Source organism: Anopheles marshallii, chromosome 3 (assembly GCF_943734725.1).
Source record: "Anopheles marshallii chromosome 3, idAnoMarsDA_429_01, whole genome shotgun sequence".
In the NCBI taxonomy this organism is placed as follows: Eukaryota; Metazoa; Arthropoda; class Insecta; order Diptera; family Culicidae; genus Anopheles; species Anopheles marshallii.
In genome coordinates, this window is record NC_071327.1 from 27,045,710 (window position 1) to 27,071,589 (window position 25,880).

Here is a 25,880-nt window from a genome sequence, read left to right on the forward strand (position 1 = left end):
TCCAGTTTATGAGGGTTTGGCTTCAAAAACAAGAATCCCCAAAATGGTGGGACAATATTTCTATAAATTCCTTGGTAGATGTACTACTACTACTACTCGGGGTTTGCTGCTGTTTCGTGCAAAATACCGTGTCGGTTGGGTGATAAGTGATAACTCTCTAAAGACGGCCAGAGCAATAAGTAGCTGATTTCTACACGCTTGGTGGTGCAACAATTGTGTGTGTGTGTGGGTGGAGTAGGGAAATGTGTGAGTAAGGAAATGTGCCCGTGCACTTTCAAAGATGCGTCGATTCACCTGGAAAATAGGAAATGTAAAGGAATTGGTTTTTACAATTCGGTAACATAAAAGATCACGCTTTCGTGCGTGCCAGTGTGTGTGTGTGAGTGTTGGTGTGCGTGTACAGCTGTACAGAAGTTTTACTTGTGTTCGTGAAGGTAAGAGTAAAGAAAGAATGAACAATAAAAACACAAAGAAAAACAAATCAAAATCAAACAACCAACCATACAAACAAACAGATTACGAAACAGAACAAAAAACAAAAAAGACGACATAAACGACAAGGTAGCAAGGTGTAAACGGACGGCACGATAAGAGTTGGGAATAAAACAAGGAAAGTAGCAGGAAGTATGCAACAGCAAAAACAACGCTATTTCAAGGATACTTTCGTTTTGTTTTTGGGCAATCACCACACCACCGCAGCGTTAATTTACGTATTTATTGTTTGTTAGTTGGATTAGTTCTACCTTGTTGTTCCCAGTGTTATTTGGCGCTAAACATCGTTTGCAAGTTTCAACGGGGTTGTTGGTCTAATAGACGGTCCTCCTTTCAAACAATTCTGCAGTGACCGAATTGGAAATACGTACACCCAGGTCGAACGCCCGTATTACGACACTGTACGTGCAGGGCATTACCACACTCAGCGCTATTCTTCTCTTTGGACGGCTTTACAATTTTATGCTCCATCACATAGTGTATCCATCTTCTCACGCTTGGGAGTACACGAAAATACACGGAGTATTACGGAGTTTCTATCTAAACAATCGAACATTTGGAACAGTTAAGGTTTCTGGCTATTGTTAGAAAAATAGTAAATCTTCAGTACACAGGGCGCCATTTACGAAGAATTTCTAACAAAAAATTTCACGATTAAAATCGACCAAGCCAAGTGGCACGAAGTAGAGAAAGTTGGAATCAAGAATTCATTATTTTTTAAACATGCTGATGGTTTTTTTCCTCTCACATGCATCCAGTTAGGAGAATGTTATTCTGTTTAAGAAACTAAGAATTTATCATTTGCAAGTGTGCTCCATTGCATTTTTATGATTTCGAACTTTTCCAAAGAAAACAGTAACTGATGTTCGATTGTAAATATCGCAACCCTGCAATACAACCGGAAACGAAACACAATACATCTAATTTGCGAACCTTTGTTACACCCGGTGCACCTGTCTTGTCCCTACACCTCAACCATGTTGGACTGTGTCGCGGGTGTTTGATTCGTACGGGTCAGCGCATCTTCCACACTCGTGCCTTTTACCGGTGGCGATTGAGCCGTGCCGGATGAGCTGGAGGATGATGTTCCGCAACCAGAGCTGGTACCATTGTTCTCGATCCCAGTTGGTGAACCATCCGATGGGGAACTGCTGCCTGCATCGTACGAATTTCCCGAGCAACGGTTAGATGTTGATGATGGTCGCGGTGAAGGACATTGTCCCCGTTGTGACTGGTCGTGGTTTGGTGGCTGTTGTCCTTCAACACTGCCGGACTGGTTTGCAGACAAGAGATTTACAATTTCCGGCTCGGACAGTAGACGATATCGTATGAGACTTTCCGGAGACTCTGCTATATGAGCGATGATCATATATCGATTTATTTTGTGAGGTCGTAACACGCGTCCAGTTAAACACACGGGTAACAATGGTTAAACGACGATACGGTACGCATGCAAAATATTATTAATAGTAGCAACATTGGCGATGGTTGTGATGTTAGTAAATGGCGGTTAGAGACAACGCGTGTTAGGGAAAAACATGGTCGTAGCGTTGCAGCGATGTATAGGACACCAATATCCGAAGAATCATTATCAAACCCATCATCCAGAGAGAAAATTTTGTAAAATATACAGGCAGCATGTAAAAAAAAAGATAACACAGTCGTTAGTACATATTCAAATACTATTCTACGCAGTAAGTATAAGTAGGGTGTGAGCAACATTAGACATTCAACAGTACAACAATTTGGGGAAAGCAAAGGAACGGAAGGATCTATGTGTAAGGATAGGAAAAAAAGGGATAAAAGTTATATTAATTAGTCAACTATCTATACTCTGTGCAAGTGTAATAATTATAACGTATATCATCAACAACACGCACGGTCAGCAAAATGTTCGTTGTTGCTGATGGATTTCGACATATTTGCACTTAAAATGAAGATTATATTGCAGTTTATATTGCATATCACGAAACATTTGATTCTCCAAATGTTATTCATTGTGCACGTTGAACAGCGTAACAGTTAAGTAAAATGATAACCGTAACAAAACATCTTTTTCAACTTATTGTCTACTAATTACTACTGAAAGGCACGTCACGTAAAAATCACGACATTGCCCAATACATATGTCAGTGATATCTAATATATGAATCTAACTTTAAATTCAACTTTGTTGAGTTATGGTACCAATTGAACATATGCAGCGAAAACAGGACAGACTAAGTAATAATGCATTGATACGTCGTAATCAACTGGTTCTGTCTAATATGTTTGTGTCTCTTCCATGACTTTCATTAGCTTTTTTTTGTTCGAGAAATCGCAATAAGGATGAAGCCTGGTGCATGATTACGCAAACAAATAAAATGGAACACTCCATCCATGCTGCGATACTTCGACTCAATCGAAGGTTTATTAGAATGCGGGCTTTGCACACGATGTGGCAATGGTGCCGCCGGATTATGTTCTATTTTCTAGTTACGATGCTAACGAGGCAGGTTAGAGTGCACACTTGGTCAAATCTTAATTTCAGGTTCGTAAACCTATCGTACTGGGAAACTTTTTTCTTTAAATCCGCCTAACATACGTAGGCATAACGCCAAGGCGAGATTGATCCGATAGAAACAGGTCCCGCTCTTTCGTATCTACTAATGCATCTCTGCTCTCCTCTACGATCGTACAATAGTATCATTCGACACTAATTACTATACACATTCGATGCTTTCGCACACTTTGCTCACTCTACTATATGTCTAACGTTTTAAGCCATCGTGTTGTTGTTTTTAGTTCGCTCTACTACTGTCGCGACCACCATCCGATGTCTTCTCAGTGCTTCCACGGCCACTATCCGGGGGACAGGAAGGCATGCGATCGTTCGACGTACCGCGCCGGAACCCAAACTGAAACCCCTCATCAAGCTCATTCTTCTGTAACATCTTCTCGGAAGATGATTTTTCCGCGATCAGCCGCTCGTCGAACGGTGACGAAAAAATGTCGTACTGATCGTGTTCGTTGTGTGACGGTGGTCGTGTCGGCAGACCGCTATCGTCCGTATCGGTGCCGGTTTCACCGTACGCGTCACCGACACCCGACAGCAGTTTCGCTTTCTCCTCGTCCAACGAAGAAGTTTCCGCCATCAGACGCTGTTCCCCGAACGTGGATCCCGACGATGATGCCGAGGCGACGCTCGACGATGGAACGATGCATGAGACGGAGGACGAATTCGATGCAACCGCGCTGGGTTGGCGTTTGCGCAGGGGTAGATCCATATTGGGAGAGACAAACCCGGCCAGCGACCGCGATGGACGGCGCTGATCGTTTCGTCGCCCGGCGCTGTATCGTTCCGTCCCGCACGAGGTGCCGGCTACCATTTCCGACCTGCCGGTAGAAATGGCGGAGGACGAGGTCCGGACACTGAACGTCATCTTCCTGAACATTTTGTTGATTTGACCAAACCAGGAACTTCGCCTCCATGCGCCTTTACCTGGAGGGAGGGAGTGGTAGCGGTAGTGGTAGGGCATTGGTAAATTGAAAGTATATACTGGTTCGGGAGACGGTAACATTTGCCGCTTTTCCAATAATCGCCAATTAGATTGATAGAAAATGCCGCTTCTGTGGATCGCTTTCCTTTCGCACGGCATTCGCTTGATGCTTTTCTCCTGAAAAGGCCTTTTACATTAAACAAATAACAGTGTGGAAAGGAAATGGGAATCTTTGATAGGATAGGATTGCAGCGCTCACCATGCAAATTCTCTGTCTTAACCATGTGAGCAGCAATGGTAAGCGTTTGTGTTACGACCTGCACCTCCAGTACACCGTCTTGATTAATGGTTAATGACCGTTCGAATTCTGTAGTTTTATAATTTTTCCAAATACCCAACGCACAATGACACATCGAATATATTGAGGAACTTTTAAATATCTATTGATAAAGTTTTGTTCTCGAATTTTGCAATTTAGATTTCTACAGTAGGGGCTCACACCAACAGAAATTAATTTTTACTATTATCATGCCATGGATATCAATTGGTACCAATTTTCTGCCTGATAAATTCTTCCACCAACATTTCCATCCACCAAACATTTACTTTTTATCATAAAATCCAACAATCAGACAAACATTCACACGATCCTTAAAAGCACACGGACACAATTTAGAACGTTATCCAATGTGCGGCGTAGTAACATTATCACGCCGTACCACAACAAGCGTGCACATATAGTAAATAATATGAAAGTTTTCTAGTGTTTCATTTAAGTGGGGTAATTTCGAATGGTTCTCTATATAGTTTCCCAATTTCCCTTTTTTTACAAATATGTTGTTCTATTATAACGTGCTGCGCAATCTTTAGTAGGAGCGATGTAGTGCATGATGATAAAATGAATCTGGGATGTTTTATGATTAGCTTTGTTTGTGTTTTGGAAAGGATGAGTGTTTGATGATATTTTACTATTTAGGTACATGTACGTCGCGTCAGTGTGTTTGTGTGTGTAGTGTTTTTGTTGTGTCTTATATTAGCTGTTAGTCAAAGTGCTTGGCACCACTCCAATAAACGTGAGATACATTTACAATAATATCGTTGAGTGGTGCATAAGTAAAAGAATAAATATGTAAGGTATATTAGCACCTCCTGAGCTCGCATAGCAAATGTTACACAATTAGTTTTGTTTTAAGAATTCCGGGCCGCAATCGTGAGAATATACAAATAGACACAAAAACCGTTTCCCCTAACCAATATGCTGTTGTTAGAGCTGGCTGCATCCTGAACATGAGGCAGTGGAAAGTGAATGAAATTGTACATCTGTATGCCGGTATGCCTGCATAGCCGTATGCTAATGATTTTTAATGGTTTGATGGTTTAGCTTAATGGTTTATAGCTGCAGTGAATTGTACAGTTTATGGGCAGTACTTGCAGTAAGTGCAACGTGCATCAAAGTTATGGGGAACGCCAAATTTCTCAAATCTTTCCCCAATTCGCTACAAATAGGAACAATTGAGAACGAAAACGTAAAGGCAAAGGCATGTTTGCATAAACTAAGACGGTTTAAATTGAAATTCAAAGTTGCATTTGAGGTGGATTTTAAATGATCATATTGAGAGGGACATTCGGGCATTTCATTAAAAAAAAAACAAACAAAACTGCAAGATCGCGTCTGCCTTTCCGATTCCTTCTCACACACTTGGAATGTTTACAGTGCTGGAAATTAAATTGACACCGGGCACACTATTGGTAACGTTTGAAGGATTGCATTCACTTTAATCCATCGATCGTAATATTTTAGAATCAATTGAGGGGAGCAGAAACGTTCTAAAGATTCACGTTAGACTATAAGATAACAGAAAACATATTAATCTAAACAGAAAAGCTAAACCGGACAGAACTGGACGTCCACAGCTCAATGATTGTTTGGACGATAGCACGATAGCATCAACCAAATAGATCCTTTCATAAACGTGTTCTATAGAGGGGCGCTACTGCCAAGTATATTCTCACGGTACAGCTATAATTTCTCGTAACGATTACGCTACAGATCTGGTTGTGCGATGTTTAAAAAATATTCAGCTGCTATTTATTATTCACTACACTGTCTAACACATACGCAATCTACGTTATCTGGCTATCATTTTCTCTTCGTCCAATGGTTTAGAACTCTATCTATATTGATTCGTTTCTTGCACATCGTCAACAATTTACCTTAAAAAAGAACAATGTTTGATACTTCACTAATTCTATTACATCTATACACTGACCGAATCTAAAATTAAGAAACAGAAACAAAACGTAACTAATACAACACTTATATGCCTTTAACCTTCGCTTAAGTATTCGCTTTACATCGCTACTCGAATGATAAATACTATCCACTCGATCTATTTGTTTGTTTTTTGTTTAACTATCGTTTTATGATTTTCTTCCTTTGCTAGTTCCCCCATATCAAGCAATCTTTAAATCACAGCAACGCTTGCCAATTGAAATGTATTGATATTAGAAGTTTCGATTACGCTTCTCTACCGAAATAATAAATTGTTTATGTTGGCGACGCCTCGATCGTCAACTGGGAAATAATTAACAGATTAGTTCTATTCACTTTCCATATGCATCTAAAACAATTGCTTCTCTAATGAAAGTATCATCCGATGGACATTTGTTCCAAATTGGATACCCACCGATTAAATGTCTCATTTGCGTAAGTTTGTTTTGTCGCTTCCATGTATACTTGTGTGTGTATGTGTGTGAGTGTTTGCGTGTATGTTTGAAGTAAATATGGTAAAGGATGTGTTAAACGGGAAATCTATTGGGGGAAAAAACAAAGTGGGAGGTATCGACAACACACATCAGTGTCCCAAACCCGACCGATGACCAGAGCGATGATCATCACCAAGTTGGCGATCGGACTGCGAACGATTGAGTGTTGGTAATGATCCGTTAGCGGAAGATACATTGACGCTAGTGGAGGTGGTATTGCCAGCGAAAGTCGTGAAACTAGCGATCCTATTATTTCCAGCATCCGAATCGAGTGTTTGTACAGCCACAGGAGCGCTCAAGGTTCGTTCGATCGAACGAATAACAGTCGAACTATCACCGCCACTGGTAACGCCAGCGATGTTTGACGACGAGGACGAAGAGGACGATGCCGGTTGGGTTCGATGCTTTGGCAACGGTATCTTCATGGCTGCACGCAGCTCTGACCTCAGCTCGCGAAACGAGAACGGTGCGCAACGGTTACTGCGTGAAAGGACGGGACTTGTGCCAGCTTCTAGTACTGGCGATGACATAGTTTGTACCTCGGTCAGGGCAGAGCAAGATGACATTGAACGACGAATGCTGTTAGGGGCAACGGTGGTAGCGGCAGCAGTGGAACGTTCGACAGAGCCTTCAACATCTTGTTTTTTACCTTCGATTGAAAGCGTTGGATCTACTCCCTTACGCACCCCACCGCTAACCGAGGTAACAATGTGTTGTAATAATTTGTTGCAGAAACTATGTCCTCCGCCACCGGATAGCAACGGACCACCAGCAGTAGTACCACCATCGCTAGCACGTTCTGCAGACGACAGTTTCTCCGTCGGTTCCATCAGTGCGTCACTTTTCTCAATGATCTCGAATGAACCCTCAATCGAACCATGTACAGTATCCACCGGTGATGCCGGTGCTGGACTGACGTTGAAGCCAACCTTGACGTTTGATGCTCTCGGTTTCACTACGCTGCAGTCCGTGTCGGACACGGTAATCGCTGCTGGGGATCCGGGTGACGGTGGCGGAGGAAGTGGTGGTGGCGTCGGTGGACCCGGTTGCTGGAGAACTTCTTCGATGGTGGACGGGCGACGAGCGAGTGCCAACTCTAATCGCATCATATGGCCCGGACTTTTGCCGGGCGATTCATAGCTCAACTGATTATCACAGAGAAATGAGTAATAGTCGGTGGGAAGATTACAACAAGCGATCTCTTTCATGTCGCCAACAATATCACTTGCTAGTTTAGCACCTCCACTGCTCGCAATATCCGATATTGGCATCTTAGAAGTTGACATTGGACTTTTCGGGATAGCGACGTTAGAGGTGGTGGTACTACCTTTCGCTACCTCAAGTATGCAACCAGTTCCAATGGTGGTCGTACGAAGTTGAACGCTCTTCACAAGTGTCTCTTTTAAGTTCGGATCGCTACGCATATTGCGAAGCCAACGAAATTTTAGCTTCGTTCTTTTGCTGCTACTTCCTCCACTGCCATCATTGGCAGCGGTCGAACCCAATCCCATGCCCTTTGCCGAACCGTTACCCACCGAAATGCCAGAAAGATTGCTGGCACAAGACCCGTACAGTGTGTTCCCACCGATGCCACTATTGCTCCCGGAGGCGTGCTTGAGTTTTAACGAACGTTTCTTCTTACGTCTCATGACCATACCGAACCGTCGAAACGGAGATGAAGACGCTAGTTTGCTTTTGCTGCTACCACCTCCACTAGTACCATTGTCCGTGAGATCCTCTATCGATCGATCGTTTACCACTTCACTGCGTTCGCCCACGGAGACGGACCGATCGACAGAACCAATATTAACGTACCCAGACATTCTCGATATTGTTTCCTGCGTTTCCGCCAATGGCAGCAAAGTACGCGATTCTCGCAACAAACGATCAGCGTCGTTTCCAACACTGGAGTATCCGAATTGTAGCGCACTAGCATCATACAACATAACTGCTAACGACGAGGAATCGGCAACCGATCCGGATCGGAATGGCGTATTATCGTCGATTGCAGCATGCAGACGTTGGTGGTTCGGGATCTGACAGATCCGGCTAATTTGGTTAAGAGTTTGGTTGGTGGTGGTAATGGTACTATCGCTACTACAGGACTCGTGCTCGCCGAGCCGATCATAACTACTTTTACTACTTTTACTGATGAGGCCACAACTACTACGTGTGAGGAGGTAGTTTTCGTTGTCGCTGATGCAACGACGAACGGAAGAGGAAGGAAGGGAAATACAAGTTTTGCTGCTGGGTACCGTTACTGCTGTAGCCATTGCTACCATCGTTGCTGTTGGTCGCGCGGGTGGTATTGGAGGAGATTGATCAGCGGGGCTACTACTACTGGTTTGGTTGGATTTGGTAATGGGTGTTGTTGTACTGGGGATTGTTGTAGTTGTAGTGATCGAGGTAATCGTAGCTGTTGTTGTATTCGCGGTTGTTGCTGATGTAGTAGCTGTTGTTCTTGATTTGCACATGGTTTCCGATACTACTGTTTGACACTCACCGGATTCCCAATCTTCATCGGTACCCTCGGAAGAGCCTCCGGAATGGTTCAGCTGACGCTGTTGTTGTTGCGCTTGTTGCTGCTGCTGCTGCTGGAGCAGTTGCTGCTGCTGCTGCTGCTGCTGAAGCAGTTGTTGTTGCTGAAGCTGTTGCTGTTGTGTCTGCCTTTCCACATCCGGAATGTTAATCCCGATGTTACAATAAATGCCGCTATTCTGCTGGTTGCTACCCAGTGAAGCGCGATTGTTATTGACGGATCGATGATGCAGCTGGGGATCGTAGTTGGAGCTAGGTATCAGCGATTGACTCCGATTTGGCGGATCCCTTAAGGCAATATAATGCCTTTGTTGCACCTGTTGCTGATCCTGCGTTACCGACTGTTGTTGGTAATGTAGCACGTGATGGTTGTTTTGTGCAGCGTTCTTTTGATTTCCATCAACCAAGGGCTGCGGTAGCGGCCTAGCGTCTAAGTTATCGGAACTCTTTCCTCGCGGATTCAGAAAAACTTGCACCTGGAAAGCATATCATCATTGAAAATTCGAATAAGTACGTTTGCCCCTTTTGGCAGTCATTTATTCTAATGGATCATTACGTACCTGTTCCGGGCACTTTTTGGCGTTACCTTTATGCGCGTCGTCAATCTCTTTTTTGTCCAAAGCCAAAACTAATCGACCCTGTGAATCATCTAGTAAATAGTGAAAGGTAAAATAACAAAAAAAAAGCGTTTTAACAAATATCGCATGCAGATTTACGATCTTTCCTATACATCATGCCCTATTTCCAACAAGTTCGTGTCAGGATCTTATACTTATACTTATAGCATCTTATACTCACATATACCAGCGAGCTCAACGAAAAACGTATTGAACCAAAAGTGCCATCCTTTGTCGAGTTTGTTACCACGGAACTCAACCTTCACATCGCCGGCTAGCGGCATACAGCAGTCAAGCTCCACCGATATGTACTCCTCCGTGCGGCGGAATTTCACCAGTGGCAGCGGTTCCTTCATATCCTTCTGCTGTATAGATCCAACTTTCACAGGCACATCAACAGGAAAGATGCGCAGTTCGAGAACCTTTAAAGCGTTACAAAGCCAAGTTTAACAAACGAAACCTAAAAGAAAGTTTTAATTTTTCGCATAAAAAAAACTTACATATAGCGAAACCTTCCGGTAGGTTAGATTGTTGCGCAGCAAGTGTTCGTAATACTCCACGTATCGGCGTTGAGAAGGAATGGTGACTCCCTTTTTGTCCTTTGTGCGTTTCTCTGCGTAGTACGTCAGTGCCTCGTTGGCCGTCTGAAAGGTGTTGTCGTAAAGCATGTAGCAACAGATCATCGTTCCTGCGCGGAAAAGAAACAAATTGTTTCGATTAGTGTCAAATAATGAATATAATAACTAATTCGATAAAGAATACACGTAACCATCCATAGCATTATTTGCATTCACAGCATACGTGCTCTATTTCGTCGCCGCTAATTATTCTTAAGGTCAATGCATCGTACATTAGTCTAAAGAAAATATAACCAGTGCGGCGCGTGTATCAAACAATAATGCACAACTCAGTATGGAATTGAAACAATCGATGCCCATCTATCGTTAATTGGCAACTTTACTAGGAAGGTGTGGTACAAACGTGACACTGCACGATCACGATCCGCGATGGCGTGCGAACAAAACCGATTCATTCAAAGTGCCAGCTTATCGATTTTCTACACACTGTGTGCTGGGAACGTCCACATGTGTTACCTTTCATGAAATGTATTTTAGTCGTTACAAGAAAGATAAATGGAAACCAGATAACTGTATAACTGCCAACGGATAGGGGTTTGATGAGTTCTTGCAAGTTTTATGTATAATAATGTAGTAAATGTGATAAAATAATGATGTTCTTACCCGTACGACCTTTGCCAGCCTTGCAGTGGATAGCCACAACGTGAGATCTATCAGCATTCAGGAAAGTATACACATCTTTGCAGAACTTGTCGATGAGCTCAATGTCTGGTGGGTTGTGATCTTTGAATGGATATTCGGCGTGGTACTGAAAAACGAAAGAGAAATATTAGTATAAGAGGTAATTAATTTTAAAGAATATTCATTTTTTTTTATTCAACAAGAACCGTATTGTTTATAACTAAAAGTAACCTAATCTAAGATAAAATTCACATTCGTTTTAACACATTTACTTCTCCAAACAATGAAAGGTCACAATATCCCGGGTGTAGTCGCTCTCTAGAATATTTATTGTGTTAAATTAATTTTGGTTTATGCTTCAGCATCAAAATGCTAGCTGTGAGTAAATCCTTTTAAATAACAGAATGCTGTACTTAGCCACAGAACGTAATGAACATGATTGTTTCTAGAATCTGTTCTTTACATATAAACTATTGTAACAATGATGTCTAAATGCACAATTTTCTTCTATACAACCGATATATCATTGCATTTCCTACACAGTCATGGTACTGACGGGCGCACTAGAGCAAAGCAGTTTAACCTTCAACGCAACCAAACACACCCCTGCGAGGCCTGACAATCAGCTGCGAGTCCCGAGGAGTTGCAATATTACCACTCCCCCGCACAGTTTATATTAAGCACATGGATGACAGTGGCGGAAAACGACCGGACGACAGTGGCAGATTGGAAGAACATCATGTTATAATCACATCAACGAAACGGCGACGGCAGTAGCAGCAGCAAGAGAGCAATCAACTGTTACCCCCCTTCGAGTCACTCGCTTACGAGATACCAAACATACGAGGGGTTTGCAAAGGCGAGCAAGAAAACTGAGGGAATGTATATGCATCGTGTTTTATTGCATCAATCCAACCCAGTGTGCGCACACATGAATAGGACTCTTCGCCAACTTCGATCATTTTAAGTGCTTAGAAGCGGGAAGAAAACGAGGCAACCGGCCTGGCAAAACGAACATTTCGACGATGTCAGAAGATGGTGCACGCTTCACGGTGCGAAAGATAAACTGTCTGCCGCTGTTTGTTCGCGGGGGTTGCAGCAGTATTACTGGTTTTATTTTTGTTCTTGTTGCTCTTCTAGCTCCACCTGCAATCACGCTGCAAAAGAGATCGAGCAAATTTGCATGTTTAAGCACATTGTGGTCGCTTGCATAATCGCGTCAAGCGCGCTGCATTTTAACTCAGTGCAGTACCGGGCGCTCTCGCGTGTGTTTGCGTATGGAAGTTGACACGTTGATTCTAGGATGCAGGAGGCAGCAGCGCCATTGGCGGTTGGCTCGCGATGGAATGATTTGATTAGTGTGCGCGGGTTTCTCTGGGGTAGCAAATGATTTAACGTTGATTACTGTGAATATATCAACGATTCACAACCTACCGAATAAATGGATGTTTTATTAATATCAAAACAAAGAACTTGTTATTAAAAAAAAATATGAAAACTGGCGGATCCTTTAGCATACAAGAATTCGCATCAAATTCGTGATCGGAAGTGATCTTCAGACATAAACAAATACTCAATAATTTATTTTCATTATTGGATAAGTTTCGGAAAGTAGCATTTGGAAAGAATTCTAAAATGATTATAAGAATTCTCACAAGTAGCTGTTCAATTATGTTTTTATAGAAAACATTAACAAATATTTAAAAAATTATTGTAGCCATTTTTGGAGGTCTTATTTGAAGCCATTTTCATCCATTTTGTGTTAATGCAAAGGCTATAAAATATTTGAGCTTTAAAAATCCGATACCATGTATCTCGGAGGACAGCAATAATACTGTGCTAATACAGAAAAAATACGCATAACTCATCACTTCAAATCTCTTCAACATTCAATTCCAAAAAATCCGTAAAGCCGTACAGTTATTTCACTATTTATGTTGCAATATTTCTATAAATATTTTTCGGAAGCATCAATTTAATAAAGTATTAGTACCAGCGCAATAGTAAGATTAGGATTAATTGCACAGCATTTAATACCAAGAAACATCCAGTGACATCTATGTTTTGTCTACCTTTATTCCAGGAAATAAGCCCCAGATTGATTGTGCATTGGCTCATCTAGAGCTCTTGGTTAAAGAACACGGTTTGCGTTGTAGAAATATTACGTTAAGGAAAGCTACACCCTATTCGATTAGGCTGCGTTTGCAAAGCAAGCTTATCAATTGAAACAATCATAAGACAAACATGCTATTTCAAAGGTTAAACGAACACCGTTGCATATGCAAACATTAAAAAAACCACCAAAATAATTATAGTGATAAGTTTTAGAAACAGTTTTGTCTATTTCTTGGTTTTCTTATCGTAAATTTACGCCACAAGCTGGCAATGCTCAAGTCAGCATCCTACGATGCTTTTCCAACACAACAACATCGATAGCGATCGATATTCTAAAATAAAATGCTAATTGCTTGCCGTGTTGATAACAGTCTGGTAAACTACTAAGATGTTCAGGAGGCGAAAGGAGAGATACACATCTTCCGATTTGCAACCTCCTACGCGTCGCTAAGCGGATAGTCTCGTGTCCTCACCCTCTTTTATTCGTCGCCGTAGAGATGAGACAGTAAAGCACATAAAAAAAATAGCAAAACCCTAGACACACGCGTGCAGGATCCTCAAGAAAAACCGGCGGCACTTTGATGACGGCCTAGCAACAGTGCAAACAAAAAGAAAACCGGGCACGCACGGCCTGTTGCCTCGCACCGCGCGTCATATTGCTGCCGTGCGGAGAGACATTCCCGGAAAGTGTGATAAGGAAAAACCATCCAATCCCTCAATTAAAACCGGGTGGTGGCAAGCACATTCGCAGAATTACGGCAAATTTTCGGTCCACTTTGGTGTGGCATGGCAACAGCCCCGATAAACGAAGCAGACGACCGCGTCGATGAGACACCGTATGTGCGGCGACGTTTTCCATCGATTAGCGCTCCGTTTAGCGAACAATCACCGCCGTAACGGGGGCTCACTCTGCAACGCGATCCCCAGACACAATCTCGACGATGCACTTCTAACTGCAACCGTGCGATAGGGAACAATGCCCTTGCAAACCACACTTGTTACAACCCTTCCCCTCTACGCTGGCAATCACGGACAACGATCGAGCGGAGCAAAGATCGCCATCAACACCATCATCATAAGCATCACCTATCCCAGCTGCTTTCGCGCCCCAGACACTGGTGGCGACCCGAGCGAATAATGTGCAACTGATGAAGCGATCGCTATCGAAGGGAACACGCGAAACGAGTGGGAAGAAGGGCATTATGTGCGGAGAAGTAAGGGGGACGCGGGAATAGAATGGATGATGTATGCCTTTTACAACCGTCTGCCTCTCGCCACATAGAAATGTGCAAATTATTTGATTGTTAAATCATCGTTATCGCGATAATTGATTGAAACCTATAGGTAGCCTCTTGATGCGGCTGATGTTTGCAAGCGGGGGGGGAGGGAAGTGAGCAAAATGCAGCCGCAACAGCTAAATTGCATCTGGCAACATTTCACACATTTACCAGCTCCATCAATCGTCGTTTTAAGGGTGAACGTCAGAGACGAGAGTCTGTCGCTTCTATATTTTTTTCTCTCTTCTACAGCTATTCGTTGACATACGGTCTCCTCCGTTTGTTACACTGTCGGTTCCGAGTTTGCACTCAAGGTGTCCATCATACGATGCTACCATCGTGGGAGGTTTTCGACCTACTGCGCTCGTGGTGGTACGCATTGAGGGTGATCTTTTAATAATAAACGTTTAATGATGTACTGCACTACAGAACGATGCTAGAGCGGACAAACGATCTTGAACTGCTCAAGAATAAAAAAAAACTCGTCCAATGTCCATCCAGATTCGTATGGCAAGATTGTTAACAAAAAAAGATGAATTATTTAACAATAAGATTGAAAAATTTCAACTTACGCCGGAACTTACACCGATCTTCACTCGGCACGTTTGATTTTCGACAAAATCTTATATCAAAGTTCATTCCTCCTGTACGCTGAAATTTATTATAAAACTACAGGTAGAGTAGGAACCAAGGAAAGACAGAAACTTAGAAGTAATTTCCTTGGACATTAAATTTTTAAGACTCAAGGCATTTGTTTTTAGTACCAAAAACCATATCACAGACCGAATTTAACAAAACTTAGGGAGTCCAGTAAAATTGCTGGCAATTCAAATGCATCTCCCAACTGATCTTTGTATCTGGCTTCTAGACTGGATTGAGATGTTCGCCATCTATCTGTCAAAACAACATCATGATGTTGTCAAAAAAGACTCCATTCTATAGGGAAAGTGTACCAATAGTGGTGCAATTAATCAGCATACGCACGATTGGAACTTGTTGAAGTTGTTTGGAAGCAAATTTCGTTTTTTCAACAAAATATGGTGGATAATATGTTTTTCTCTAAAAAAAAAAACAATATTCACCATAAAACATAGGGATTTGTTTATTACGTTCAATTCTAGTAACCTGCTACTACGCCCCCTATGCCAGGTTCTTTAGTTCCTTCAGTGGCACTTTGGCCAAAACCAATCAAAAATAATGAAATTACACTCAAAGACCGCAAGATTTTACTTGAAAAAAATCTACGATTTTTTAGCATATTTGCGAAGACTTTATGCGATTTTAATGATTTTCTTGTCCGTCACAGCCTTAAGAAAAAGATGGATTTCCTTATGAACATAACAGAACAAAACAGAATGAACAAGAGGTGAACATCGTGAATTTATTCGGTTAATTTCTCGATTTTGGCATATGTCAAACAACCCAACCAACGAGTACGATCTCACTAGTTGGCAGGCATTCATATCCCAAATAGTGCGGTTCGACCGTAGAAACAATACATTAGATAAAGAAGGATATGAGAACAGTAAACAATGTATAATATATATGTAATAATAATAATATAATATATAAATTATATAACAAGAAGATTAAACAAACAATAATAAGGACTTACCGGAAACAATTTTGGATCATAGGTACGTTCGGAGCAAAGATTATACACCTTGTACTTGCTCTCGTGCTTCTCCGTGAGGAACTTGAGCACGTCCTCGCGGTTATTACGATAGATGGCCTCCATGTTTTCTGCCGGGTAGCCCATGGCGATGATATTCGGCATGATGTCTGAAACGAAGATGAAAGGCCATGATTAAAGTATTAACTATTCAAAAATAGAAGGAAAAGATGCATGTTGCAGGTAATGATTGGACGAATGAGTCAGAGCTCGTTTGCCACGTCTAGGCTTCATGAACCGAAACGGCGTGTTGGAATTTAAATCGGACAAAAAACACAGTGTAACACGCTGTTCGAATTTAATTTGTATACTAATTGAGTGGCGGACTGGGTGGTGGTAGCATGCTTATGCTAGCTCTACGCCCTACAGTTTCAACATTGTGGCATTTTGCAAGCAATCGACAAATCTGTGCTATCCGTACATTCTGCGCACGGTACGATGTTGTGTAGCCTGTGTGTAGTGATACTATTCTTGATGTAGACAGTAGAACACGGCCCATCCGATCACAGACCACCCATGTGCGGGATCATGTATGATAATGAAACAATAATCACATACCATCGAGCAGCAGTTAGCTACTTTTCTTTCCTGCCGCCCATTCGGAACTGCCGAGTGTAGCCGGAAAAAGAAGAGCAACACCATCCAGGTGCACGCTACTGCATTACATTTTAATTGTATCACGGGCTTAGACCACAGCCAACCTGCTGCGATGCATCAACAAGAATTTTGCTTGCGGGTGACTACTTTTGCCCGGGGGGTTGGTACAGTTTTATTTCTATCCAATTCTTTTCCTCCCATGCAGAAATGCATAACACAGGCAGCAACACGCGGTGAAGATATAATTTGCATACCTAATTGCCACTGATTAGCACATAAATACATCGAGAGACACAACCACACGAAAGGCGAGGGTGAGGTGAATTATGGAGTGCAGTTTTCAGGTTTGGAATTTTAAAACCTGGGAATGAATAACCACCGGTGGCCCGGGCTGGCGGTAGAACCGGCGAGCGGGTGTGTGCCTCATCATCATGTTAACTTCATCCGAGGGGGGGGGGGGGGGTCTACTGGCTCATGCCACCTTTGTTCGCTAATGTTCAAGTAGAACGCAACCGTGTTAAAAGCACGATGTAGGTGCGCAATTGTGTGAGTGCCACTTGATTTACGACCATGATGCACTTGACGCCGATCGTTCCCTTGCTTGCACTGCCGGCGGACCCCACTTTTGTTGACTTTCCTTTTATTCTCGTTTGCAGTTGCCATTCGGCACTAATGTACCTTGTTAGCGAATAAATTTACAATATAGAAACACAATTTACAAGTTCCTTTTGGGTAACACATTTGGGAATTTCCATTTTTATTCTCTCTCGAATATAGGCCGGAATCATACTCTAAGCCAATTTTTTTATATGCGTTTTGACGTTTCCAGGTTTATCCGCTTACAGCTCGCCATACTAATGGCAAACCAAGTTAAGCAAAAAATGTGAACAAATTATTTTTAACGAAAACAATTGAAAAAGGATTATTTTAATAATCAGACTTATATATTATTTCAAATGAATTAAAATTAAAATTCTAAACTTAAAACGATTTTCCTCAAATTGTAGTTTCACAAAAATGATCCCTTGTGTCATTCTTTATGTCAAAATGCAATGTCCTTTCCGAATCTGAACAGAATGATACCAGCCCGATACTTAGATTATTCGGCAGATACAGGCTTAAAGCTTAAGCTTTCTAACTTAGAGTATGATGTCGTTTGCTACCAGGAAATTATTTTATTTGGGTGAGTTCAGCATAACCTCAAACATATGCTAACCCCGGTGAGCTTAATCGACACCAAAGCATTGTAATCACTCGCAGAAATTCGTGGTGGGATCAAAAGTGGTGTAATACATTAAGAGTTGTTTCCGAATGGTAAAATTGGAAGTGGAAGCTTTGAAGTTCGAATAGTCAGAATATGAGGATAGACTTTACTCGGAACTCCGTAAATAATAACTACTCATCTGTGATTAGCGTTCACAACATGTGAAATTTCTGCTCTTTATCGTGGCATTACAACATCGCAGGGCTTGTGCAACTATTTCTGGGATTCCTGTACTATGATAATAGCTGAATATTACAGCCCTTGCTACTGAGGGAGGATCTGTATGCGAATGTGTACCGTTCCGGTCGTTTGTAGATCGGTATCGGCACCACTTAACTACAGGTCCTCCTTTCCTAACAAGAGAAACAAACAAAGCTGCCCGTACAGTACAACAAGGCAGTGTGTTTGTGGGTCTGCTGTGCGGTCAATGCTTGATGATCTATCAACGTAGCTTGACTTGCCAGCAGTACATGCTCAATTAATACTAATTAGAAATAGGCGCCTCGTAGAGTTGTGTGACATTCCCACACCCTCCGCGAGTCCATGCTACCCTACCGTGCGATCTACGATATTCAAAACCATGTTTCTGTGTAGATCGTGAGCTTCACCATTGAACCGGTTTATAAGTTCAGGCCCACTAACAACCGAAGACCGATCAGTTGGTTTGGGTCTACGGTTTTCTCTGCCAGCTGGTCACAAGTCTGTGTCCCTGACCGGAACACGATCAGGTTCACCCCGCGATCTCCCTTTACAGTACCGTCCGACGCGTGTCTGTTTAATCCACAAACGTTCTCAGTGGTTTGATTGGAAACGCACATGGTTTGGGTGCCGCTGCCAGTGGTAAAGGATGGCGAGAACGCTTCAGTTAATCGTTTTTTCCTCATTTTTGAGTACAAGAGTATAGACATAGATCTCGTCACCTTGTCAAATGCTTACTGTCCCAAGGAAAATAAACAACGTTCTGCCAAAAATCGTACTCTTCTCAGCGACAAGAAGATGACAAACTCAAGGAGCACCCAATACCAGCAGTTTTGTGCAGTGGTGAGGTTGATAAACCACGTTTCTAATGTGCACGTTCGTTAATGACATCGCAGTTAATGGTTTACAGTGTAATTGAGTGTTGGGAAGACAACAGACCTTTGGAAGGGAATATGGGACACACTTTCCACAATTTGTCTCTTGAGTGGATGTACACAATTGAAGGCTTTTAATTATTCTTTCTCATTTTTTTCTCCTTGACGTAACGAGCAGCTAATGTGTCATGCCTGCCTTTTCTGGCCATTTCTGGACTAGACTTAATTTTACCACGTAGCCGAAAAATCAGTCCTTGATACGGAGGATTGGTCGGGATGGGATTTTGGTCCAGTCCGTTCGTGTGAGGACTGGAGCCGTTATCAATACACCACCGGACCGCCCAATTCTTTCTCATTCAAAATTCAATTAATAAGGTCTAATATTCAAGACAATTTATTCAAATAAATAATGATTCTTTAACATGAGGAGAAAAAGCTAATCGTTGTATATGCAGACTAGTGTTCTTTTTGAGTTATTTCGAGTTCAGTAAAAATCCAAATATGAAACAGTTTCTTGAAAAAAAAACTATAATACACACACGAAACGAATAGCTTCACAAGGATTTTTTTCTCCAAACATTACATTTACTACGGCTTTTCTAAACTGCTTCTCTTTGTGATTCGATGGGTTTATGGACGGTGTGTGGCAGAATTTGGCCGACATTCGGTAGCACGATGCGAACATGACGATGCTTGGAGCGCACACACGCTCGCGTATGTTTACGGCTCGGCCGCTCAAGGGCAGCAACAACATTATGAGCACAATAATGATCGATCAAGCAACGTGCGGCACACGATCGAGTTTTCCCTGCTGGGGGAGGGGAGAAAACGGTAACCACCAGCCAGCTAACGAACACTAAGGTGGCCGCAGGTCTATGACCGATTCTTCCTTTGGCATTGGGAAATGGCTCCCGAGTCGAGGGGCGACGGGGTTGAAAGTCATAGTAAAATGCACCGCACAGACTGTGGCCGCCCCTTAATGTGGTTGGAGTTGATTTAAGCAGAGCGTTTTCAGCTCCGGATTTGCCAGTAAACCTGACCGATTCGTTGATAAGAGTCATAAATAATTAATAAATTTCAATTTTGCGCATCAACCATTTTTGGGACGTTAATAGTGGGTAAGAACGTATAAGTGAATTAATTCGAACCTTCACAAATTCACATTCAACAACGATTCGCAATAACCCAAATCTTTATTCTGTCTAAATCCACTAAAATTAATGCCTAGCGATCATAATAAGCACAAAACGGCATGACGCGCCACACTGCGTAAGGTGCTGAATGTGTGATTAATGTAACCAATTAATCGGTTTTCATGCCACCGGGTCGGCGGCAACAGCTTACCAAAGCTGTGCTTCCGGTATTCCGAAGCAAGTGAAGAAGCGAAACCGTAAGCATTCGAAGAACGCGGCAACACGCACGTACAACACTGTGAGATTGTGATTGAACTGCAACATTGTTGCATACGTAATCAGCAGCAAAGTGTGTCCGGCACTCTCGCTCTTCTTTATAGTGGTTGCAGTAGTACATCAAACATAGCCGAAGATTATGAGCGAATTAAACAAGAAATGAGATCGTTGCAAACACGGTTAACCCTAATCGGAGCAATGTTTTGTGGTTAATCAGCGAGACAAAAATGGATTTAATACCACCACGGTAAGCATACGAAAGGGTTGCTAAGCTGTTGTAATGAATCAACACCACTTTTAAACCAATTGGCTTATGATAGTGTTGAAGTGCCAATGAATCTTTTGAGAAGAGTCACTCATAAGACTCTTTAGGGAGGAGTTACTCAAATCAGTATTCGTAATAATAGAATGAATGGGGAAGAACATGACTGACAAGCAATGCATAAATCTTTCAAATAGAGATTCAAATTCATTCATTCAGTTCAGAGATTCATTTAGATTCATGAATCTGAATCGTAATTGGTGCATAGCTTAAGGTATTTGGATTTCTTACGAATTTAGAATTAATCATTTGATTTATCCCAGTCAAGCCAAGCAGCACAACGGATAGGTTCAATTACATCGATAACCAAATCCACTGATCATCAAAAGTTCTCCAGCTCATAAGCCGATGATCGCCAACGGTTTATTAATATATATATATTTTCACCTAATTGTTATGTTTCTGGTTTTTTTGTTTATACTTCCCCTTTTATGACGCAAGCGCCTGGCTTTACTAAGAACCGAAGCGGTAGCAAACCGTTCGCGGCCCGATCCCGGCTTGCTGATAGCGCGTGTCTGTGTACGCGCGCGCATTTCAAAGCATTTATTGTGTGAGCAAGCGCATCAGCACTATCGCGTGTGTAACATTACCCAGCGATAAGCTAAATTTCGCGTGCTGCAAGTAACGCTGGTTGGTGTCGCCTGCACACCCCATATCGACCCAATGCCTTGCCCGAAGAGGCTACAGACGGTCGTCAGCCAAATCATCATCAAACTTCGAGGCGACCACCCGTCATCAGCAAGTGTGTGTGTGTGTGTGTGTGGCCGTGCTGGAAACACGCGAGCCTCTTCCGCCCGAAGCCCCGACATATGTTGCATCGGCGTTCTGTGCGTTGTAGCTGCTTATGTTGCCGTTATGCGCTGATTTACGCGCGTGTCGACCGTGCGACAAGACGCCGGTGGAGGATAAGCCTGAGCGTTACCTCCTCCTCGGACGTGAACCTTCATGTAACTGATGCGACAAGAACTTTGATACGGAAAGGTCCGGGGTGCAGGTCCGATCGGATTATCACGAGCCTGACCCCACTCGCTCGGGGGAATTCACAAACAAGCAGCAACAGCAGTGCACTGGCGGAGAGGTTCGGCGGCGGTATGTGCCGGTTATTTGAGGTGTATGATTCGTGTTTTACAACCAAAAGAAGAAGCAATCGGCTGCACACCCAAGTACGCGCCCGTATCAAACTAATTGCGTCATCGCCCAGCCAACGACGGTTATCTACATCAGCGCAAGCAATTGAAAAGAAGGTCAAAGGCAGGATTTTGGTTTTAACAGCCTTCTTACTTGTGAGTTTGATTCATATACTCATAGAAGAGTATTGTAATTGTTTGGCATTTTAAGCTCAAATTACATACATAATGAGGCGACGTTTTCTCAATTCTATATTTTAAAATTTGGCAAATCTACATTGGAACTGGTGTTGGGTTAATCTGATACAGATTCATGCATCAGAATGAATTTTTGAACCGAAGGATGAAAGAATGATTCGAATCACATATATGAAATAATGAATCGAATTATTGGATTGTAAAGGATGAAAGAATGAATCGAATCACAATCCTGAATCTTTAGTTAAAAGATTCATGAATCTGTCAAGATTTGCTTGCCCCTCATTCCGCTATAGGCTTCTAGAAGGCATGATCTGCACAGCTCTGTGGATTCATGAATATATTAAGAGTTAATTGTTAGCAATTCTAAATTGAAATTATTGTTGGGTTAATCTAATTCAGATTCATGAACCCGAATGAATGTTTGAATTGAAGGAATCTGAATGAATTGAATCACGATCCTGAATCTCTATTTGAAAGATTCATGAATCCTTAAAAAATTGCCAACTCGTCATTCAGCCCGTCGCTATAGGCTTGATTTGCACAACACTAGAGATTCATGAGTATATTGAGAGTCGACTCCTCACTAAAGGACAATATGAATTACTCTTCTCAAAGAATTCATTAAGCATGACACCAATCGAAACGCATCATGGAACTCCAATAAACGATGTAACAAATTATAATCCCTTGAACTAATCGGAAATGGCTTGAAGGTTGGTTGCGGAATGGTTGCAGAAATGGCGTTGCAAATAAAGGGTCCACAACACCAAGGCTACCCGAAGAGCCTAGGAAGGAACTGATACTGAAGAAACTGGCTACTGCTAAACCATAGTTTCCTGAAGAACGACATGGCAAAGCAGGGCCGCGTGTTGTCTCGAAGGGAATTAACATCATCAAAGTATCAAATATATTTTGATGATTGAAAGAAAGGTCAGATAACTTCAATTCTTCAAAGCTTCAAGGACTTCAGATTTCAGAAACTATCGATAATTCGACCATCTCAATCCCATATAGATATTGGTAGTGGAACATCATCAATAACAACTTCAATTCTCACCGCTGGAATGTTTATTACAAAAGTAATTAAAAAGATTGTTGGTACAGCGTTCCAGATGACTAAGATATTGGCGTTGAGCTAACGAGAGTTAAACGATTTCTTGCTTTTTTGTTTGGTTTATGAAACAAATTCCACAATTTCGAATACACTTAAAGAAGCACTGCGTGGTGACACATTTATCACCATGCAACCCTCTACCGGATGCAACCAAACGCTCGTGCTTTGCAAACGATCTACTTGATCCATGGCGGGATCGTTCCAAATCTTTTCAACTAACTCAAAGCGCATTCTTGTCCCCGGTCCCAGTCGACGATGGCGTCAACTTCGATCGCCACCGTCTCCCAATGACCTCGACTAAAAATAGCCCAACCACCCTGTGACGCGCGCACGTACTAAGTGTGCGTGTGTGTGACAAACTTCGTGAAGGTCATTTATGACCGTAAAGGCCGAATCAGCATATTCGGTCAGAAACAAATAGAATGTGTGTGTGTGTGTGTGTGTGTGTGTTAATTTTTTCGATTTCATTTCTCTTCACGGTTTGAAGGGGCTCGCGCGTGCACACCTGTGGAAGAGGTACGATCTACTCGCGTGAGCGCACTGCTGTGCTACTGCTGCAATGCAATTTGTCAACTGTCATAATTGAAATCGCATGTCAAACGATAGAGTGGAGAAAAAAAACCAAAAGTTACACGCTATGACTGAACGTCAATGAGGAATGGTGGACGTGCACCACGTCTCATCAGCATCAGCGCATACAGGCAAAACATGAGAGCGTGTGTGGTGGGCGGTTGCTTCTTTTTTGTATTGGCAAAATGCACTCTAGCATCAGGCGCTGCGCAGTACGTTGAGATCATTGAACCCGATGGTGGAACAAAATGGTTTTACAATTGTGTTAAACGATTCAGTCGTTTTTTTTCTACTGTCAGCGAGTCAGAATACACTTCGCGAGTATTGATGATGGCTGAAGCGAAGAAGCAATGGTCAAGAATGCTTCAGTTCAGGTGATTATCTTAAAGCTATTCTCGTGAATATCTGTAAGATCACAGAAAGATTGTAGTAGTTCTGCAGGTGGTGCGAAAATGAAGCTTAAAATGTTATTCTGACACTCCATTCCCCTAACTACTAACTTCTGAAACCTCTGCACGGACAGTTATGATGGAGCGACATTTGTAAGGTTCTAAAAACCTTGGTTTATAGAAAAATTATTTAAATTTATGGCTTCTAATTTATGGTTTATGGAAAAAGATTTAAAATATTTGGTTTTTGATACAGACAGTCCTGGAGATACGCTACTATGGCGGACCACTGTAACCCGGGAATAATCCGCGTATCTCAAATTTCCGCGTACGTGAAAGCGTTTATACTTCAAAGTCGCATAGTTGACTTCCTTATCTGCACTTAATTTATTCAGCAAACCAGACTACTTTTTGATAGAATACGTTAAAATAAACTAAACACAAATGTTTTATATCACAGAGAAAGCTATTTCAGACCAGTTTTACAACTTTTTGCTTAGATTTTGTGCTATAAACTAACACAGCCGCCAAATTTCCAAAAACCGCGTATCTCCAAATCCGCATATAAGAAGAACCGCGTATTTCGAAGACTACCTGTATTTTTGTTTGAAGCAATTACTTAGTTGCTTAAGAAATTGTGTTGAAGCTCTTTTTATACTTAGTTGCAGTAGACACTAAGTCGGAACTCTTATGTACTGTCTTACCGGCTTCAGCAAAAGGTCTAAGGGTCGCATCAATCAATTGTATTTGAGATTACTTAAAGTGTGTCCTTCCGATGTTTAGCAGGTGGCACATATTTAAAATAGTTTGAATTGGAATATTTAATGTGAAAAAACTAAAACAATTACTTACATGTAAGATCCAGGTTGAAGTCATCTTGGGTGTAGCGGTTACGCTGCCCGCTGACCATCTCCCGGATAATTTTCTTTGGGTTAGCCATGTGGCCGATGACACGGAAGATGCGGTAGAATAGCGGAAAGCGAGAAACGCCGACCGGCTCCGTACCGATTTTGCTTCGCTTCGTCACCTTGGACTGGGGGGGCGCGCGGTGCAAGGTTTCGTGCTGTGTGTGAAGGGTATCTTGCTGTCCTTTGTGCGACCTAGAAGCGCTCCAGTGCGAGTGGAGTTGCGCGGAGGCTCTATTGAGGTTTCAGAGTTGGGATTCTAGCTTGGTTTTTATACCGTTGCACCGTCCTTCCGGCGAGCGTTCGCTATTGCAGAGTATTTATCGTTGCTTTCAACTTGCATGAGTGATGCTCTAGGCTCGCTTGTTCAGGGGCAGTGAATAGCAGAGTATGCTCGCAAACGCTTCCTTCCATTCCTTCCAGTGGTTGATCGGGGAGGAGGGTGTTGTGACACTCCGGCACTTCGCGGGATTGAGGAAGCGAAGCCGTGGATCGTCGTAGACGAAGGAAATAAACTGTCGTCAAATTGAACCACAACAGCACCGAAACTTTAACAAAACAACTAAGTTGCTTACACAGTTGCGTTCGATTAACACTGTCGACTATCACCTCGAGCTATGATGAGGGGCCTTCACGCTGTTCTGTTCTCACTGTTACCATTACCGCTTGATGTTACTATCCAAACTCCCGCTGA

At 42.3% G+C, this 25,880-nt stretch overlaps 2 protein-coding genes across 2 annotated transcripts; both read right to left on the reverse strand.

Moving 5' to 3' along the window:
- Positions 1 to 1,456: 1,456 nt before the first annotated feature.
- On the reverse strand, positions 1,457 to 1,861 carry LOC128712426 (putative protein TPRXL). The gene has a single exon (XM_053807318.1). It carries the CDS (start codon positions 1,859 to 1,861, stop codon positions 1,457 to 1,459), a length of 405 nt encoding a protein of 134 aa, XP_053663293.1.
- A 4,965-nt stretch (positions 1,862 to 6,826) lies between these two features.
- On the reverse strand, positions 6,827 to 25,221 carry LOC128715826 (serine-rich adhesin for platelets). Its single transcript, XM_053810743.1, has 7 exons — positions 25,134 to 25,221; positions 16,159 to 16,325; positions 11,134 to 11,278; positions 10,393 to 10,580; positions 10,074 to 10,314; positions 9,836 to 9,924; positions 6,827 to 9,751 (listed from the first exon to the last, which is right to left on the reverse strand). The coding sequence occupies exons 1-7, from the start codon at positions 25,219 to 25,221 to the stop codon at positions 6,827 to 6,829; spliced, it is 3,843 nt and encodes a 1,280-aa protein (XP_053666718.1).
- Positions 25,222 to 25,880: the final 659 nt, after the last annotated feature.

Coding starts and splice junctions, on each gene's coding strand:
- LOC128712426 (XM_053807318.1), bottom strand. CDS start 1,861: ATGATCATCGCTCATATAGCAGAGTCTCCGGAAAGTCTCATACGATAT.
- LOC128715826 (XM_053810743.1), bottom strand. CDS start 25,221: ATGGCTAACCCAAAGAAAATTATCCGGGAGATGGTCAGCGGGCAGCGT. Junction 11,279..16,158: donor ATGATCCAAAATTGTTTCCG/GTAAGTCCTTAT, acceptor TTCGTTTTTCAG/TACCACGCCGAATATCCATT. Junction 10,315..10,392: donor ACCGGAAGGTTTCGCTATAT/GTAAGTTTTTTT, acceptor AACGCTTTAAAG/GTTCTCGAACTGCGCATCTT.